The sequence below is a fragment of the Podarcis muralis genome, chromosome 8 (genome assembly GCF_964188315.1).
Source record: "Podarcis muralis chromosome 8, rPodMur119.hap1.1, whole genome shotgun sequence".
NCBI classification, from domain to species: domain Eukaryota; kingdom Metazoa; phylum Chordata; class Lepidosauria; order Squamata; family Lacertidae; genus Podarcis; species Podarcis muralis.
In genome coordinates, this window is record NC_135662.1 from 61,305,748 (window position 1) to 61,327,087 (window position 21,340).

Sequence of the window (21,340 nt, forward strand, 5' to 3'; positions counted from 1 at the left end):
TACGATTGGTTAGAACACACCTTGTAACATAAAATGTGTTAAACCCAATATATAACACTCCTCCCCCAAACTTCCTAAAAAAAGGAACAAACATAGTCATCAAGGTGTGCCAGCCTTTTCTGCTCCCGCTGGGACCATCGTGGTTCCTGTGCCCAAGTGGGTGACCCAGGAGGTTCCTCCGGTACCCGTGGTCTGAGTGGGGCGGTCAGCGAGACCGACTTTGAAGGGGTCACTGCTGATAGAGCCTGTGTTCGCCCTGCTGGTGTAACTCAGTCACCGGCAACCTGTCTGGTTCCCACCCTGGCCTGGGCACAGAATCTCCCGAGGTACCCTTGTCCTCTGGTTCCACTTGAAGTTCTGTGTTTGGAGGTGCCCTGGCTGATCTGGTCGAGGTGTCTCTTCCAAACCAGTCCCCCCTCCAACCCTTCCTCATAGGAAACCGGACCTGTACAGCGGGCAATGATACCAGGGACCCAACCCTGTCCGGGCCCATAGTTTCGGACGTACACAGTGTCCCCTGGGGAGAACCCTCTTGGAGCCCCCCGCACCACAGTGGATGGTCGTTGCTCAAGAGCCCAGTCAGGGTGCATACGATAAAGGAGGGTAGTGAGCCTCCTCCCCATAAGCAACTCTGCCGGGCTCCGGCCAGTCACTGCACTTGAGGTGATGTGTTGGGCCAATAAGAACTCCACTAACCGGAGAGTCTAGTCTCCATGAACTATGCGCCTAAGTGCATCTTTGGTAGAACGGACCATGCATTCAGCTTGGCCGTTAGTCGCCATGTGAAAAGGAGCGGAACGAATGTGGCTGATTCCATTCTTGGTTACAAATTCTTTGAATTCCGCCAAAGTAAAAGTGGTCCCATTATCACTCACCAGTGTGTCTGGCAAGCCATGTGTCGCAAATAGCTTCCTGAGCGCGTTTATAGTCACTCTAGCGGACTCAGTTGAGGTCGGCACCACCTTGAGCCACTTGGACTGAGAATCGACCACTATTAGGAAGTGTTGGCCCTGAAAAGGCCCCACGAAATCCACGTACACCCGAGACCATGGGGACTGTGTGGACTCCCAGGACTGTACTAGTGCCTTGGGTGGATCCGGCCGGGAGACCTGGCAGGGCTCACAACGTTTCACCCAGCCCTCTATCTCCGCATCTATGCCTGGCCACAACACATAGCTACGGGCCAATGCCTTCATCTGGACGATCCCCGAGTGAGACACATGCAGCCCTTCTAAGACTTCTTTCCTTAATGGGGAGTGGGGGGACTATGACACAGCTGCCCCGTAACACACATCCTTGGTGAGTAGACAGCTTGTATTTGCAGGGTGTGTAGCATGAAAATTCTGAACCCGGCTTCCCAGGCCACCCCCTTCCCACCCAGTCCGAGACGCGGGACAACAGCCTATCCTTTGCGGTTGCAGCGGCAATGTCCTTCACATGCAAGGGCTGGTCCAGTAAGAAGACAAGAACCAAACTGACTGGACAACACAATAATAATCCCGAGCATGAACTGACCGTTGACAGTTGACAGTTGAAAGAGCATGCGCTTACTTGCCATTAGAATGTTCGTCTACCAATGCTTCTACGATTGGTTAGAACACGCTTTGTAACATAAAATGTGTTAAACCCAATACATAACACTGTCCAAATAGGTTGGCAAACCCTGATCTAGTCCAATCTAAGAACATCAGAACTGTCACTCAGTGCTAGAGCAGTTGCCCGATGAGCTCAGATCCTTGTCTGCTGGAAGATGCCTCAGATTCACAAAACAGGCTTTATCAATGCCTAAGGAAGATTCACAAGGCAGGCTTCATCTTTATTTTCCTCCCCAGCTGTGAATTGCCAGCATCTGGTAGTCAGAGCCCTCCTGTCTTTGCATACAAAGGATGCCCTCATCACTAACAGCCATCGACAGATCTGTGTAACGTGTAAGCATTACTCACTTGGAAGAGTCAACATGAGTACAAAGCGGTGTGGGGCCATAACTTTAGCGCTGCCTCCAAAATCAGACCAGCTGCTTGCATGTTTGAGTTTAACTGGGGAACTTTCTCTACTCGTGTAGAGTACTTCCCATGTGATTTAGATCCCCAATCTTCCCCTGTTCTAAATTGTGAGGAAAAAGGTTCCCCGCAGCAAAAGTGCTGGGAAGCGGGCCCATGACATTTTGCTGCCTGAGGCGAAGGACACCCCATGCCACGTACAGTACAGAAGCTGAAGGAGCTGGCAGGAATACAGGAAGCTGCCTTATACTTAGTCCATACCTTCTGGCATTCCTTGGATGAAAATAGGGACATTTCTCACCCTGCCAACAGGGGAAATAGGGACATTCCAGGATCAAATCAGAAGTCGGGACGGCTTTCGTAATTCCAGGACAATTGGTACACTTGGAGGGTATGTTAGTCAAACCAATACTGAGCCTAGCTCACCATTGTCTGCACTGAGTGGCAGTAGCTCTCCAGGGCTTCTGACAGAGAATATTTTTTCGTCCTACCTGGAGATGCTAGGGATTGATAGCAGGGACTTCCTGCATGCAAAGCAGGTTCTCTATCACTGCACTACAGCCCTTTCCCCCCGAAGGGCTATTCCAACACTGCTGATGGACGGTGTCCGCCATTGCCACCGCTGAAGGCTTTGTAGAGGGCAATAGGGTAGGCTATGCTTCCATTTTTTCCTTCCCCAACCTCTGCTGCTTGGGGCAACAGTCTCACTCAAATGGTAGGGCTGGGCCTGCATAAGAAGCAGACCATTTTGGGAGTAGGGAGAAAGGTGTCCTTCTGCAGCCTCTTTCTGCTCACCTTGCCATTCACACAAACAACACCTGAGTAGAGCTACTGCCATCTTGTCTTTTCTTTCTTTCTTTCTTTCTTTCTTTCTTTCTTTCTTTCTTTCTTTCTTTCTTTCTTTCTAAAGAATAAAGCTGTTTACCTTAGCAGCCATCGCATACTTCCAGTGGTAGAGTGAATATTGACAGAGAAATATGTTTCTCGAAGAAATGAAATACTTGTGGACATATCTGCGTTCAGAGCTGCAAGTTAAACAAAACAAAAAACAAAAAAATAGGATTCTGGTCTGCAGCGCCACTGACTCAGACAGAGACACTCAGTGGCACCTTGCCCGGTTGCAGAGGTCTGTAGGACTGGTGTCAAAAGCAGTAAGAAGAAGGGATCGATATACAGCACATCATAATTTAATGACCCAGGCTCTCAAGATCAACCTTTTGTTCTCCGGTTTGTTTTAATGCTTCACCATTGCTGCGCTCACAAGGTACTAGAATTTTTGATACTATATGTTTTGAAAGTTTTCACTCATCCAGGGTGGCTGTTGATGGGTTTGGATGGGTGTCAATAAGCTATTTGAAGTTCTTGAAAACTTGAAAAGGGATTTATTTGATAAACACTGTAAATTTGATGCTGAATGCCAGTTACTTATGAATGGCTGAGATAGGCTTTTGCCAGTGCTGGGAATTGTAGTTCTGTGAGGGATTCTCCTAACAACTCTCAGCACCCTCAACAAACTACAGTTCCCATGATTTTTGGGGGGAAGCCATGGCTGCTGAAGTGGTATGAGAGTGTTTTGACTGTGTGGTGTGGATTTGCACTTGTGCAGTAGAACTTCTCCTTCCCTGTGCACCCACTTAGTCTGTTCTGGGGGTTCCCTCAACCATCCGGAGTAGCTTCAGGGAGGATGCGGGAGGAGGCAAGGGGAGAGTTCTGTTGTGCAGGAGTAATTGAATGAGTGCATTGGATACCATCCAAAACCTGCTGATACACAAACTTTTATATAGACAGTGATTGGGAACATGTGACCCTCCAGATGTTGGACCTCAATTCCCATAATCCCAGACGGTAGGCTTTGCTGGCCGGAGCTGATGGAAGCTGGGAATCCAACAACGTCTGCAGGGCCACAGATTTCCTAATCCCAGAGATAGATCGCATGGTCACAAGGGCATTCTTGGAAGTGTTCCATAATGGTTACTTGGTCGCCTCTGATTTCAAATCAGTGTGTTTTTTTATTCTATACAGGTAACTATTCTATACTATTTTATTCTACACAAGTAACTCGCATCTTATGCTTATTTTACTTAGGGTGGTACTCAGAGTAGACCCACTGAAGTTAATGGTGGACAGAATTTAAATGAGATAAATAAAGGCCTGTCTGCCAATCTCTTCCCAAGCCAGTTCCATCCAGCACCTCTCTTGACAAGCTAAATACAGGAGAGGCTAGACTAGGGTTGCCATATTTCAAAAAGTGAAAATCCAGATACAAAAGTTCAGCTTTTTGTTTTGTTTTGCCCAAAGTAGCTGAGCTACATTGAACTCAAATTCTTGAGCTATTTTTAAGTAAATTTGCCAGAATCTAGGCTTTCAACATGGGCTGCCATACGTCCGGATTTTCCCGGACACCTCAGCATTTTCCACCCGGACACTGTTACTGACTGCTGTATTCTAGCAGCGTTCAGGAAATTCCAGATGTATGGCAACCCTACTAGACTGAATCCTGCCATTGTGATGTCTGAACTGCGCCATTGAGTCCTGGCACAAGGCTCAATGTTAGCCACTATTCATTTGAGTTTATAACGAGAAAATTGAAGCTGCTAATTACAAAATTAATACCTATTATTCATCACTCGGTAAGCATGTGCCTTTAGATCTGCCGAACCTAATAATTTCCTCACCATAAACACAGTTATTGAGCACTCTGCAGGTACATGCAGAATGTATAATCCTTTGCAAAAGGACACTCTTGCATGCTGGAACATTTAGTATAATACAATACATGTTAATAGCTGTTCTATTTACAAGACAGAACAATAGCATTGTAGGGTGTCCCTACAGAAATGTAGTCAAAGTGATATTGAAATGAACAGGGAGATTACAAAAAGGAACAGATTCCTATTAGTCTGAAACTGAAAGCTTCACGGAATCAAGGTCTCAGCCTCTACATCCTTTGTAGATGCAGCAAACATTATAACTAACGGTGACTCAGTAAAGTCTGTATGTGGGAGAACCAGACAGATCTGAATCACCAGTTTCTCTATCTCTGAATCACAATTAGTGTCATGTAAAAGCCACAGTTCTCGGGATTGCATAAACTCAGGCAAGATGATGAGAAACCATGCAATTACAAACTGGTTTGCAACAAAATTCACTTTGAACTGAGGGATGTCAGCATGTTTAGACAGGAAATTTAGCACATTATTGAATTCCAAATAATTCCATTTGTATAGCAAGCTCTAATTTCACCCGAGTCTTCCAACTAGCTCTGTGGATTTCACACAAACTGCCATCTTTAAAAAGCTGCAGAGTAGATTATATAATACTATGTGCCTGTTCTTGGAAAAGATTCTAGGTGAGCTTTAACAAATAAGAGATACAGAAAGTGGTGCGATAAGAATGTTAAAAATGCCCAAACATATTTCTCTCTTTCTAGAATGCATTTTTAAAAACTGTACTCTCATCAAATTGATGCCATACTCAACATTTCCCTTTGAGTTCTTGATGCGCTGAATGATGCATGCGAATAAATAAAGTATTTTATGGGTTAAACTTAAAAGTGAATTTTGGTTGTTTCTGGACAGGTAACTCCTAGCACTACCACTGTAAACTTTTCCACTGCAAACTACAATCAGAATTGCAACAGAGGCTGTGTACACAATACAGGCTTAAAACGCAGATAGGTCATTCGTTTTCTCAATCTGGATTGTGGGGGAAACACATCAAAACACAGTTTTTCCTAAGAAACACCAGGGTAGATAGGGATTGTGTACACCGCTTCCGAACCAGCTGTGGGGGTGCACTAGATGTAGAATAGCAGAGGCGGGTTTAGGGGAGCGCAATTGGTTCGGTCTCACTGGGAACAGAGCCTCGAGGGTGCCACAGGGGGCTCCATAACTATGAAGTAGAATAGAAGTGGTGTGTGGGTGTCAAATTTTGGCATTGCAGAGGGCACCGCTGAAATTTGAGACCCCCAAGGTTCGCCACTGAGATTAGACAGGAGTGTGTACACAGCTTGACTTTCTACACTATTGGAAAGAGTTTACGTCCCACTATATTCTGTCCACACTAATGGGTGTGATGTCGTTGCTGTGGGTTGGGTCATTTGAACCTCACACATTCACTAGAATCCTTGAACAGAGTACCATTTTATGACTCCCATTTATTTCCCTTTCTATAAATATTTTAATTATTGTTAACACGCTTTGCTAGCTTTTTTAAAATGGAAAGAAACCCCACCTCTATAGTCTAGAAAAATCACAATGTAGTTTTTGAATTATGCTGCGATGGTGTTAAAACACGATAATCAAGAATACTATTTTTTTTTAATATTTCGTTTAGAATAACTTTCCTGTCACTGTCATTTTAGTAACACCATTGATGGTGATGACTAGGAGGGTTGTATGTGTTTTTATAAATAATGTTGGGGGTGGGGTGAAGGATTATGGCGTTATAACACTGTACCTCTCTCTCTCTCTCAAGTGTTTTTGTGATAATTCAAAAGATAAGAGTAAAAACATCTGGGTCATAAAATGGTACCCACTGTAAATGTGGTACAAGGTGAATTGGCCCAATCCAGGGGCCAAAGATTGGGGCCACAGGGCGCAATGGGGGTATCTGTGCACAGCTGTAAAAAATTAATGCGTTTGAGCTTTCACAAAAGCTTGGTTTAGGCATTACTCTTCATGCAATTGAGTTAATGTGGAGAGAGACAGTGCTCAACTGGTAATTGAGAAAATTGTGTTTCATCAAGTTAAACCTTGGTTCTTCGTTTTAAGGATTCAGTGGAACCATGTCAGTGCAGTTGACTATAAAAATGCTCCTAAGTTTAGCTTAGGCTGGAAAACATGGAATGGGTTAAAGAGATTCCTTTGACATGTGTAATCGTCCACTGCTTGTTTTTACCTTGTCCAAAAATGAGGACAAGAAAAACTAGCTCATGCTATTCATAGGATTTGCTTGTTTGAATTGCTGTGAGATTTATTTCCATATATTGAACTTTTTTTGGGAGTCACAAGCTTTTCTATGGCACACCTCCAATTTACTAATACAGTAAAGTATGCTAAAGTTTGCAGTGCCATGCATAAAAGCAAAAGGAAACGAAATAAAGTTGCAAGGATAATTTATTGAGCTGGGATGGACAGTGGCAAATAGAGAAGCTAATTGACAAGAGAGTTTTCACCTTTCATTTTTGATACTATCCTAGTCTACCAAAAAATGAAATTATATTATTTGGTTAGTTGACCTCTACTTAATACGTAGTAGAATGATTTGCTATACTGTAATAAGAAAAAGGAAAAAAAAAACGGTGACATTATACTGACAGAACAGAATGAAAAATCAGAAACATTGCATTACTTCATTTTTTATGTCCTTGTATTGGTATGATGTTAAAATGTGAGCACACTTGACTGAATATATTTGGTTTTGCTTTTACCTTCTCATGATAAATGACTTTATTTTATATTATTTAAAGGGCAACTGGCCATGGAATATCTGGGCATAGTTTAGAACAGCCAGTTAAAATAGAGTGATAGGCAATCAAGTCACACTCAAAGTAGACCCATTGAACTCAATAAATTTAAGTAAGCTTAGTCCATTGTGAAGACCCGGGGGGGGGGGTTCTTCCCAAATTTTCCAGTTCCTCCCTGCCTAGTCTTTCACATCTTTAATAGCAATTCTGAGAGAGTCACACCTGTCAAAAAATAATCTAGGCTAGAGATTGTGGAAAATTCCTTAAGAAGTTGGGGGGGGGGTCTAGGGCTGCAGTCCTATGCTGCATACTTACTTGGGAATAAGTCTCAATGAAACCCCTATCAAGGTTTTTTGGGTGGAGGTAGCTGGTGTAACATGGTGTCTAAGAGACTGAGAGCCTCTGGTTCAAATCTCATCCTTGGCATGAACTCACCAAATAGCCTTAGGCAAGCTGCTCTCTTTAAACTTCAGTTCTCCCACCTGCAAAATGGGGCAGGACAATTATGATTTACCTTACAGGATTATTGTATGCTTACAAGAAGAAAATGCATAGAATTTAAAAACGCTGTGCAATGGCTCCCATTATTATAAGGATTTTTATTATTTTCTGTTACAACAATAAACTATAAAAACTTTTAACAAACACCGGAGCACTGGCGTTCTTGTCACGTTTCCCATTTTCCTCCTCAAGTGCACACTTCTGTTGCAAGACACCGAAGCACTAACAAACTTCTCTCCTTAGTGTACCATGTACAGAAGGTGGGATCAATGCGGGGGCACCTTTGCCAACATACATTATGAAAAGCATCCAAGTATCTGCAAATCTGTCCTTCACTTTAGGTTCTCTGCTGGCTCTTTGGTGCTGTGTAAGCATCTTGTGTAAAGTGTGATTGGAAAGCCAAACCTTTACTGAAAAGCCTGCTGTCTTCCAGCATCATGCCATTTCTGCTAGAGCAGCTACCAACACAAAACACAATCAGATCTTCACGCACTAGTTCTCCTTTTTGCGTTTCTGAAAGTGACAACAGTGCTGGTGTTGGACCCATAACAACCATTTGCCTGGTTACCCGTGAAGTTAAATGCTGCCATCCAGAATCTGTGGATGCCCGGGAAAGTCCACAAGTGAAATAAGAGTTCCCACTTTCTTGCACTCCCACCAAACTTTAGGCAATACATACTTGTTAATATAATGAAGCAGTACTGGTGTGAGGTGCTACTACCTTAAGAGAAGGTTCCTTAACTCTTACCAAGTTCCTTAACTCTTACCAAGCTGCTGAATTCAGTCCCTCCACCCCACTGCTTGTCTGTCATAGAAAAGTCCATCTCCTAGTTCTGCTCCCACACTATCTTGGTTCTGTACTGCTCACTAAAGTTTGTGATATAAAGAACAGGGCTTTTTTTCAGCTGGAACTCACCGGAACTCAGTTCTGGCACCTCTCAGGTGGGTGCCATTGCCATTTGAAGAGAACAAGGGCAGAGTTTATGGTGAGTTCCAGCACCTGTTTTTCTAGAAAAACAGCACTCATCAAGACCTTATACATGAAAGGAGATAGCCCTCTCAAAATAAGATGACATAATGCATGTGTTTTTGAACAGTGTTGACCTGTCCAAAGACATGCCTCTGTGCATTTTATGGGCAAATGAGATAATCTGTGCACTCTGAAATCCTAACAGTGCCTTGTCTTGAAAACACTTCCTAAACTTACCATGTTCCAAACATGTCTAATAGGTCCCATAATCTGTAATGCCCTTGTACTCCCAAATACAGGCAACCCCCCCACTTATGCACACCCCACTTGCGTGTGCCCGTATTTTACCCTGCATTAAATACATGGCTGGTGGTAGCTACATGCATGTCTCTTTCTCAGAAGTAAAAATTAAGTAAATTAACACTATAGCACCCTCTAATTCAAACCAAGTCATTTATTTCTTATTAAGCACAATACAGAGATTTCCAGTTAATAATATATCTTTATTTAATGTATGATACTTAAGTGAAGGTGCACAGGTGTTCACATTTCATGAAAAAGGTTGGGAAAGCACGTCAAACTGTATGAGCGCAAGACTCTCTTCACAGGTGTACATGCACATACCTGATACAAGGTGATCTTTCAAGCACTCCTTCCTTGGCAGGCAATAATTGTAGTGATGTGTGTTGCATGGTAAAAACAGTACACGTGACTTAAATCTCTTACATTTTACGTATTGCGTTTCCTAATGTGTGTGACACAGAATCATGTTATAATCAAATTAGATTACAGTGTTTTATTCCATACAACATGAACCCTGAGTGGTGATTGGATTTGTGAAAAATACCACCAGTGATGCCTTGTAGATAAAAGGGGCTTCAGCAGGGATTGCCCCATAGTTGGCCGAGAAGCAGAGGCCTTGTGGAAGCAGGAATAGAGGCCTAAGAGGGTTTAGATCAGGCATAGGCAAACTCGGCCCTCCAGATGTTTTGAGGCTACAATTCCCATCATCCCTAGCTAACAGGACCAGTGGTCAGGGATGATGGGAATTGTAGTCCGAAAAACATCTGGAGGGCCGAGTTTTCCTATGCCTGGTTTAGATGAAGTGGGAGGCTGAGAAACAGCTTCTCACAGGTTCTGAGGAGACAGGCAGATATGTGAGCTGCTGTCAGGAAGGCAACGAACAGGTAAATGAGCTTTGTGAGGTAGCTTGCTGAAGTGGCAAAGTGCTGAACTGCCCACATTTATTGGAACCCACCAGTCACATTCCAGCATGCCTTTCATCTTAGAATCTAAAAATATTTCTGATGTAGTGTCACTTTGAACTGGTAATCTTGCATATGGATTAACAGAATATAGTGAATTTAGAAAGTAACTTTTCCTGACGTTTTCTAAAGGCTCCTTCCAATATTACATTTTCCTACCTGCATTTAATAATAGGAAGGTGAGAAAATGTGTGTCACTGGTCTTTTTAAGTCAGGAAGGTCTGTTTCCAGAGACTGAGAATTGCATGAAATATGGAGCAGGTTTTGTGAGTCCTTTATTTGCAACAAACACTCCCATCATTACAATGATGCCCATTTGTGACCAATTTCTGGTTACTTCCAATGTGGTGAAACTGGGTTAATTTAATGGCAGGATTCTCCAATCTTGCCTGAGACTAGAAATTATCCTCCTTTCATTGTTTAATTGATGGCATTTCTATGCCCTCCAACGACCCTTCTGTGGGCATCTAACAACAACAACAAAAATACAACTATAAATCTTAAAAACAAGAATAAATAATGCAGAAGCAGAGAGAAAAACGACAACCTCAGACTCTCAAGAAATAGCACTGAAACTTATTTTAAAACAAGCGTAAAGTTGTTGCTGTTAAATTACAGAAGGCCTGGTGTGTTTTTTCTAAAAGGGGTCTTTTCACCTCATGCCCAAACCACGGCAAAAAGGCGCCAAATGTTCCTCCGCGGAATGACAATGTGTTTTTGCGGGTCGGAGGGCTCCGCGCGCTTAAGTCCACGCCAGCCTTGCCTTGATCCTCGAGGGAGAGGCTTGCAACAGCGGCCTCGGGTGTTTGCAGCAAAGGCCGGCAGCTCCCCTGTGGCTGCAGCGATGGCCTCCTGACCTTTCGCTGTCCTTCCTGCGGCGCGGCGGGCGCCGCCCGGAGCCAAATGCTGCCGTAAGCCGGCCACGAGCGTGCAAGGAAGGGAGCAGCCGCTCAGGTTTTCCCTCGCCGCTGGCTCGTCATTATTTTCTTCCGCGCTGCGCTTGCAAGCAAGCAAGCCAGCTCTGGGAGAAGGAGGAGGAAGAGAAGAGGTGCGGCGGTGGCGGGGGGGAACCGTGGGGGGGGGGGGGAGAGAGGAGCAGCCCGAGCCGCCCTCCCCAGCCGGATGGGCGGCCAATGGCACGCGGAGAGCTCGAGAGGGCGTTGCAGGCGGAGGGAACACACGGGAGGTGACAGCTCAAACTCCTCCTATTCTCACAATGCTCAGGAGCGCATTGTGGTGAACATGGCAGAGGAGGAAGATTAAGACCCGCCGAGCTGCTGCTGCTGCTGCTGCTGCTTCCTCCTCCTCCTGACCACCGAGCCACTTGTTGGCTGCTCTGAGGCCCCTGTGGTGGACGGCGCGGCGACGGTGCAGGGCTCTTGTGAAGGGAGGCAGCGCTAGCCTTGCGAGCGAGCGGCCGGGTTGCGTTTGCGCGTGTGCTGAATTCATTTATTAATTCTGTGTGTATGTGTGTGTGGAAGGCAGGCAGGCGAGACCAGGAAGCGCTACGAATCCGGGGCTTGGCTCTGCGTGTGATGATCCGGCTATGGAGGGGCAGCGTCGGGGAGCTGAGGAGGAGGCAGATGCTTGGCCGGTGAGGCGGCTGGCGCGCCAGGGGCCCGCGGCCAGGGGCACAGCCGGCAGCCGTCGCCGCTGCTGCCGGGACCGGGCGCCGCTCGCCCGGTGTAGCAGCAGCAGCAGTAGCAATAGCAGCAGCAGTTCGCAGCTGGGACTGGGCGCCCTTTGCATTGCAACTCCGCATCGCTCGTACTATTGCGGCTCCGCGTGAAAGGAGGAGGGCCAGCCAGGAGGAGGAAAGGAAAAGCGGGGGGGAGGCATCGAGAGGGGAAGGGCAGATTGCAGCAAGGAGGATTGGAGGAGGAGGAAAGGGGGCAGCCGCCCGCAGCAGCAGCAGCAGCCATGCTGCCCGGGGTGGGTGTGTTCGGCACCAGCCTGACCGCCCGGGTCATCATCCCTCTGCTAAAGGACGAGGGCTTCGCGGTCAAGGCGCTCTGGGGCCGCACTCCGGAGGAGGCGGAGGAGCTGGCCAAGGAGATGAGCGTGCCTTTCTACACCAGCCGGATAGACGAGGTCCTGCTGCACCAGGATGTGGATCTGGTCTGCATCAACCTGCCGCCGCCGCTGACCAGGCAGATCGCCGTCAAAACTCTGGGTGAGTGAGTCGACATCGTGGCCCGGCTTTTTTGGGGGGTGGGTGGGGGCGGAGGCCCTGCCCTGGAGCGGGAGGTGGGGGCGTGGAAAGAAGAGGTGGCTTTTTGAAAGGGGAGGCGCTGTGGGTTCAACGCTGTTTGGAAATCCATTGCCTTGGGTGGGGTCCTGTTGCAGCAACCCCTTGCGGGGAAAGGAAAGATGCTCTGCACATGCCCAGAGACAGGGACGTCTTGTTGTTATTACTCCTTATGCTCCAGAACCATAGGGAGAAGAGCCGTAGCTCAAGTGCTTTGGCAGCAGAAGGTCTCTGGTTCAATCTTTGGCATCTTCAGGTAGGAATAGGAAGTCTTCCTGCCTGAAGTGTCAGACAGCCGCTGCCAGCCTGTGTAGACAATGCTGGCCAGTGGTCAGTCTTGGAATAAAGCAGCTTCCTTAGGTGACCTGATGCAAAGCGTTCTTTTCGGAGGCATTTTGCTGCTGAGTATTAGTTGCTGGGGAGCATGGGCAGGAAAATGCAACTGTGCCTAGGCATCTGATTGGCCACAGAATACAGAACTAGATGGGCCTTTGGTCAGCTCCAGCAAGGCTAGTCTTATGCCCTTTAGACCTGACTGACACAAAAAGAAGGTTCCAATCCTCCTGAGGTTATTTTAAATCCCAGGCATGGAGGGTCATCTCAAAACATTCCTCTATTCTTTGATTTGACCTGAGGTAATTTCTAAAACTCAAGTCTTTTTGGAAGCCTCAGTTCTAGTCTGCAAACTCTAATCCTGGGAGGATTAATGTGAGGAAAAGGTCCTCTGCACACACACAAAGGTAGCCTTGGCTGATTTTTGGCACTGGAAACGGGCTCCACTGCTGAGTCTTGGAGAACCCTCAAGTGAGGTGTAGTAATTAGTGGAACATAGCCCTTGACAGGTTCTAATTTAAAGCTCAGGGAGGAGCTCTGACTATCCTCTCACATTTTTTCCAAACACACCTCGATGATTATTTCTGGTTGGGATGGAATTCCTCTTTCCCAGGTGCCTCTTTGAAGCCATGAGCCATGGGTCTATGCTTCTTTACTTATCTTATTTGTATCCCACCATTTGTCAATAAACTGAGGGCCAGCATGTTTTGCCATTGTCTGAAAGCTAAGATAAAAATATCACAACCACAAAAACTATGTGAGAGAACAGCCATGCTGAGAGAAAGTAGATGGCTGAAAATCACTCACCTGGAGAGCTTCATGACTTGAGTGGGGATTTAAATTTAGTGTTTCTGATTCAACACCATCATGCCACTCTGCCTCTTTCTTGGGCTCCATTATTTCTGTTTTGGCGCCAGTGAGTAAGACATTCCAAGTATTAGTCTTTCATGTACAGATGAGTAAACTCAGGGTATGTGCACATTACCATTTACTCTGCTTCCAGTGTGTTCCCACAGCTAGATTTTGAGGCCACAGCCCATATCGATCCTGTACTACTACGTGAAGTGTTATTTTTTTCATGAAACCAGTTTCAGTCTGACTACAAAATGTAAGCTGCATTCAATTCATGCTTCAGAATGGTGTGAACGTTCAAGATGGCTGTGGCACATGCGCAGATGAGTGTGCATGCGCAGATGGGTGTGCATGCGCTGGTTTTCAGGGGAGGGGAAACCAGAAGTGCCGTGCATGTTATGTGAACATGCCTTCCTCTGATGTGAACAACACTGTGCCGATGTGGTTTGAAACTCAGCAGAGGAAAATGGTTTTGCTGCATTTTAAGCCGCTAATGTGAACATACCCAAAGAGTAGGAATTGGGAATGCTGAGAGAGCTGTGAAATAACTATGGCCGTATCTAGCTAGAAATAAATGTAGTTTTTAACTTTCAGTCGCTGCAAAAATGTCACCTGATATGTTCTTTTCTTTTGGGTGAGGGAGGGGAGAAATGTTTTGTTTCTTAGCTTTCATAATCAAGGGCAGCTGTTGCCCATTGGGTGGAGTTCTAATTTTGTTCGCATCCTCCCTGCTGAGGTCTAAATGGGCAACACTAAGAGTAAGGTGGAGGCAGCTGACAAGCAATGCCACCCTCAAGATGGTTTTAAGAAAGCAGGCAGACTGACGGGTGAGGGGTGTCTGAGGAAAGACTGAGTTTAGTGGAGTGGTGTTCCATTTGCCCAGATGCGCAGGCCTTCCTTTTGAGAAGTGCTTTATAGGTGTAATGCAACAAACCTGAGTATACCGAGTCACTCATTTAGTATGCCTGAAATAGGCCATGGAACTCTGGTACCTGGATATATTGGTATCATTTTCCTTTGATATAAGAGGTGATGAACGCAAGAAAAATGGACATAGTTTCTTTCTTTCTTTCTTTCTTTCTTTCTTTCTTTCTTTCTTCCCTGTTATTTATAAGAATTTTCCCCCAAATATAAACACCTGCTTGTAGAAAGTGTACTGTTTAACAACAACAATTTATTTATACCCCGCCCTATCTAGCTGGGTTTCCCCAGCCACTCTGGGTGGCTCCCAATAGTGCATTACAACAGAATAAAACATCAAACATTAAAAACTTCTCTAAACAGGGCTGCCGTCAGATGTCTTCTAAAAGTCAGATAGTTGTTTATTTCCTTGACGTCTGCTGGGAGGGTGTTCCACAGGGTGGGTGCCACTACCGAGAAGGCCCTCTGCCTGGTTCCCTGTAACCTCACTTCTTGCATTGAGGGAACCGCCAGAAGGCCCTCGGCGCTGGACCTCAGTGTCCGGGCTGAACGATGGGGGTGGAGACGCTTCTTCAGGTATACTGGACCGAGGCCGTTTAGGGCTTTAAAGGTCAGCACCAACACTTTGAATTGTGCTCGGAAACGTACTGGGAGCCAATGTAGGACTTTCAGGACTGGTTTTATATGGTCTTGGCGGCCACTTTCTTGTATAAGAGAGCAATTTACTTTGATGTTTGGGATTGTGGAAGTGTTTGTTCTTTGGGAAGGGCTGTGGCTCAGTGGTAGAGCACATGCTTTTCCTACGAAAGGTCCCAGGTTCAAGTCTTATCACCTGCAGGTAGGGCTGTTGTTTGCAAACAATTTTTCCCCCTTGAAGCAAATACCACGGAAATAAATGTGAAGCTTCTACTATATTCCGTTATATTGCTGAAAGTGGCTTTTACATTGTGTGAAATCGGAAAATTATATAAGAGTTTAGTAAGAGAGATGCAGGATCATGAACATCAGTCAACCGATATGTGTCAGTGACACTCACATAGCTATGTTTCTCATGGTGCTGCAAGTCAGAGAACAGTAAGGCCAGTAACAGATGCAAACTGATTTACAAAACAACATATAACCTAATGCAAGGGTTCACAAGCTGCTGCCCGTGGACTACCAGTGGTCCAGGAGCTTCATTCAGGTGGACGGTAGCAAGTTTGTATTAAATATTCATATTGTTGTAAATTGCATTTTGAATGCTTCTTTTATTTCTTATATATTGTATTGCAGTCAGAATTCTGTGGAATGCAGATTATAATGCAAGAAATACAACATGATTTAGAAAGCAGAAATATAACAACAAAATTAATTAAGATACAATAATATTCCAGATAGATACCAAAGCAATAAGAGAAATAGTAAACACACTAATGAGCAGACGCTAGCTAAAAAGTGCTAGTTGAAAATAAACTGTCCTTAAGAGCACACTTAAAAGCTGGCAACCAAAGGCACACATGCATGTCTGTAGGAAGGTTGTTTCACAATTTGTTCCAAAGCTGAAAACGCCATTGCTCCTATTCCCACCAAGCAAAATTCATACGGTGGAGGAATAGCAAGAAGAGCCTTAGAAGCTGGCAGGAGTTCTCAAAAGCTTACATATCTGGGAGGTAATTCCTGACATACCAGTTGGTTCTAGGCCATTATGCGCATCAACAGCTAAAGTCAACACCGTGAATTGAATCTGGAAGCTGTTTTGGGGCCGGTGGAGGTGAACAATATGATATATCCTCCTGGTCTCATCTGAATTTAGCATTCTTCAAGGGCAGCCTCATGTAAAGTAATTTATAAGTAATCCAAAGAAGTAAAAATAAATAAATAAATTGTCCAGTAGCACCTTAGAGACCAACTAAGTTTGTTCTAAGGTGCTACTGGGCAATTTATTTATTTATTTATTTATTTCGACTGTGTCAGACCAACACGGCTACCTACCTGAACCAAAGAAGTAAGTTTCACTACAATGCATTCACTAGCTTGAGGATGAATGGTGTTTGGACCCAATCCTGCAATAGCTAAGTGAGTGTATATTCCTGTTGCTGTCTTCTTCCCAGAGACTAAGAGTTATTTTTATTTTTTTAATATACTAGGGTCTCTTTGGTTGGGCCTATTTCTTCTGTACAAAGCAGCCAAAGCAGGCTTAATCTAAGTGATAGGTATAATTATTCAATCCTAAATAGGGAAGAGCCCTGTGAAAACTACAGTTTTGCTGTTAACAGAAGATGGGTCCTTAATCAGGCAACCTGTGAAAGAATTCACTGAACTCAGAACTCGTAAATAGGAACATAGGAATCTGTCCATTAGAGGGTAACGAAGAAAAAATACCACTATGATTACTACTATTACTGTGGTTGTTTTTGCAATGATGCAATATTTGACTGTACCAGTCTGCAACGACCATGGCATGTAATTGTCAGGATGCAGGATGTGTTTGTTGTGTATGCCTTAAATGAGGCTGAAAGTGTTCATGAGTGTGTGCAAAAAGTGTGATTATTTTATTTCCCAATAAGAGGCATTCCCCACATGTGTTTTTCAGCTGATGTTTCGTGCATTTTTTTCAAAATGCCAAACGATTATTTCCCTTCAGTGTGTGAGCAGAAATGCATAGCCTTTTCTGGAAAGAAAGGAAGTGTCTTCACTTCTGCTTTTTGAACCCATCACACGTTGTAGTGACTGTTTCAAGTCAACCTGGAGTAGAAGATGATGAACACAGGAGCAGGAGCACATCCTCCTCTTAGTTGGTGCCTTCTGGCCTTGTTCCCAACTTCTTAATAGGAGCCTGGTACTGAGAAATTAAGCAGGGGAGGTTTTCCGTCTTTTTAGCTCCCTTCGTTAAACTCTGTAATTTATTTGTAATTTATTTTGTTGTTAAGAGCTCAGGCCATAGGTACAGGACCTGAATGAGGTAGCAACCCTGTTTTTTATGCTTCCCCCTCTGTTCCTTCCCAAGGTGCCCCCCCAGTCTGTCACTATTTTGCGGGAGGGAGTCAAGCACTGGGAAAACTTGCTTGGGTTTGAGTACATATATTTTGGCGTATGCATGGAACTGAAACACCTGCTCAAGATGCAGTTGCACTGCATTCTCAATTTAAAAAAATGAGAATTAGGTGCCTACCGTTAAAAATATAACCCTGTGTTGTATTCAGACACGTACTAAAATATGTTTTACGTCAGGTAAATACTGTAAATAAATACATACATATGGAATTATGTTACTGGCTTTTGGAACTTCTTGTGTAAAATGTTTTCCCTCTGTCAAGAAGATTTCCTGTGGTTTTTCTCTTGGTTTTCTGTGTGCAATTTGAGGCCCTTTGAATACAAGCAACTTTTGGGAAAGAATATGACCAGCTGTCTGTGAAATTGACAAACATATTTTTAGATTCTAAAATCAAATCCTGACAATATCGTTTCATGGAGTGGCCTTTGGCTGCTTGCCAGAAGTACTTTTATTGCATCATTATTGTTTGCAGCATATTCAGTAATGCTGCATTACTACCAGACAGACCGGTCATGCTAAAGGTTCATTAGCAATGTCATGGATAATTAGCGAGCCAGTTTTGGCATAAAGGAGTTGTCTAGCCTGTTCCTAAATGCATTTACTTGGAAGTAAATGCTCCTGATTTTAGCAGACTCAATTCTAAGAAAGTGCTTGTAGGATCAGTCTTTGGGGAAGAGAAGGAAATAAAAGCTCCCGTGTTATCTTGGTCTAGTATTCAGATTCTCAGATGTTAAGAATCTTGGCTAAGCACTGATACAATTATTTTCAAAAAGAACAAAGTACTATGAAATACCATTTTTTATTAGAGGACACGCTGATCAATATTGCATTTCAGTTTACTTTTACGCCAGTAAATAATACACAGATGCTGGTCCTCATGGAAAGCATCTTGAAGATATTTTACTCTCCCCTATAATTGCCCTAAAAAGTGCACTTATTCACAATCATTGTACATCATACTTTTTTTTTAGAAAGGGAACATCAATAGACTGGACTGGAGTGCTTCTTCTCTCCCAGCTCTCTCTCCCCCCCCCCCCCCCACAATTCCTGGCAAGTATCTTTTTAGTGGCTATTAATATGTCTCCTATCGGTTGTCATTATTTTGATATACGGTTAAAGAAAGTAAAGCTTAACAGCATGAACAGTTTGCCCTTCATGACCCAGGATTCACATGCCTCAGAGAGCACCTCTCTTTCTATTGCTCCCTCTCTTCAGTCTTCCTCTCAGGCCCTGATCCAAGTTCCAGTTCTGTGTAAAGTGAGACCATGGTGAGGAGTAGTAGTTTTACATCAGTCCCAGGGACGCGGACTTATAAAAAATATTGGGGGGGGGGGGCCCGGGAAAGCTCATGAATAATAAAATGCATATGAATGAATAATGAATATGCAAATAAAGTGGCGCCGCCTCCTCGTGAGCGAATAGGGGAGAGCGTGCTGCGCCTATTAATCAGCTCCAAAGGAAATTGGGTGGAGCTTTTGCTCGGGAGGGAGGGCAGGAGGCATGCAGCCCGCCCCTCCCTGTGCATTTTGGGCTGGGGGAGGGGCGGCGATGGCGCTCTGCTGGAGGGGCGCCGGAGATTATTGGGGGGGGCAGAGCCCCCCCAAACGAATTTTTGAGGGGGCTCGGGCCCCCTCAAGCCCCATGGAGTCGGCGCCTATGATCAGTCCCCTTGAGGCTATGGACTAATGTCCCCCCTGACTCACAGATCTGTGCTGCTCTTTGTTGCCTTCTGGAGGTGATGCAAAACCCATCTCTGTTGTTTGGCCTTTGGCTCAGCTGCCCAGTTTCATGCCTTTGTATTTTGGTGAGCGTCAAACAAGCCATAGTTAAGGAACAGTACTGGATTCACATGTAAGCATCATAGTTGAAATGAACCAAGATTTGTCAGCCAGCAGCAAACCATGGCTTCAGGTTGTGTTTTTTTGGCAGTAAACAAGCCATAGTTAAACTGCTGGACTGGGTTCATGCATAATGCTAAACCATGATTTAATCAACCATAGTTTAATCAACTAATGATAGTTTAATAAACTATAGTTTAGCCTTGTGTTAACCTGGAAATTAACAAGTTATTTTAAGTTCTGTATATTGCTTATGATGAACTATATTAAGGAAACATATATCATTAACATTTTAAATGCATTAGGTTAAACTATAGTTTATTAAACTATAGTTTATTAAACTTTATTAAACTAAATATGATTTTTGATACTTTGAATTAATTTATGGTCCCACCCCACCTTACTCTTTGTATACTCAGTTCCACCAATCTAAAAACATCTTGCTGTGGGCCTCATTCGAACCCATATCATTATCCATTGGTTCTCTAATTACTTCCAAATTTCCTGTTAGCATGCAGGACTGAAGTGCCATTATTTAATTCACTAAAAAAAATGGTCTCCTGTCATATTATTAGGTGCCATCATTATTTACATGCTGAATGAAAATAGTTGCTACATTTTACTAAGGTTAAGTATTTTCAGAACATTCATTCTGGAATATTAATAGAGTCCTTTTGTGTCTGAACTTGAATACAGACTGTTTTCCTCAGTCCTTTAAAAAAACCACCAGGCTCATATTTTAATAGGGCTTTGTTCTTCTAAACAGCTGCTATGGTTGAGCCATTGATTATACCTTAGGTACATCAGTAAGATCAAGACAGAGTTGGAATAATTTATGTGTCTGAAGTTAATCCCTAGCCTCCAGATGCTGCCAGATCATCTATGGCAGAAATTATTTATCTTTGTGGTTCAAATAAATACTTGCAAACAGCAAATATTTTTATGTGTCTAAAAAAAGTCATGTTTCCTCCTTCTCTGGAGGGTAGGACTCAAATCAGTGGCTTCAAATTACAAGAAAGGAGATTCCGACTAAACAACAGGAAGAACTTTCTGACATGTTCAACAGTGGAATGGTCTCCCTCGGGAGGTTGTGCACTCTCCTTCCTTGGAGGTTTTTAAGCAGAGGTTGGATGGTCATCTTGTCATGGATGCTTTAACTGAGATTCATCCATTGCAGGGGGTTGGACTAGATGACCCTTGGGGTTTCCTTCCAATGCTACAATTCTGTGGTTCTATGTCACGATGCAAATGGTGCTCAGCTCCCTGCACCCAGCAAAGTGAACACATCCTCAGTACTTAGCTGTTCCTTTCTTTCATCCTTCCAGTTTTGAGCCACAGTAGTATCTCAGTACTCTCAAAACACCTTTGTGGATTTAGTCCGCTTGAAAACGAATGTAGTAATACTTGTGTAAGTCATTTTTGGCAAATGCTTTTACAGTGCAATCTTGTACATGCCTGTTTTGAAGCAAATCCCATTGCGTCCAATGGGGCTTACTCCCAGGTAAATGAGTGTAAGATTGTGGCTGAAAGCATTTAATGAACAGACACATGACAGAAAAACATTAGGATATATATTTAAGGTCCTATTTTGATGCTCGTGGCTACAACGTGTTCATAGCACAATCTTAAGAAGCCTTAATAATTTTTGTGAAGCTGTTTAATAGAATTTTCTAATGTAATGCTGATCTGTATCAGTCCCTGTGTTGTCTTGTTTAAACAGACATCTTGTGTATTGCATTCAGTAATTCAGATCTAATTGCTCAATTAACCCCAAAGAGAGTAGGGTTAAATCCCAACCTGGTATCATTTTTAGAGAGAATAGTATTGTTTCTGCTAATAGCCTGAAGTTTGTTGATTAACATGAGCAAGTTAAAAGCGCATTGAAGAAGTGTGGATGGAAGCCAGCTGCAA

At 44.1% G+C, this 21,340-nt stretch overlaps 1 protein-coding gene across 1 annotated transcript in view; it reads left to right on the forward strand.

The window, feature by feature from the left end:
* Positions 1-11,303: 11,303 nt before the first annotated feature.
* Positions 11,304-21,340, forward strand: part of GFOD1 (Gfo/Idh/MocA-like oxidoreductase domain containing 1) — a 48,146-nt gene continuing 38,109 nt past the window's right edge. Inside the window, exon 1 of the mRNA XM_028737720.2 lies at positions 11,304-12,376. Within this exon, the coding sequence (XP_028593553.1) occupies positions 12,124-12,376 (253 nt within the window). The 5' untranslated portion in view covers positions 11,304-12,123. The remainder of the gene's footprint in view (positions 12,377-21,340) is intronic.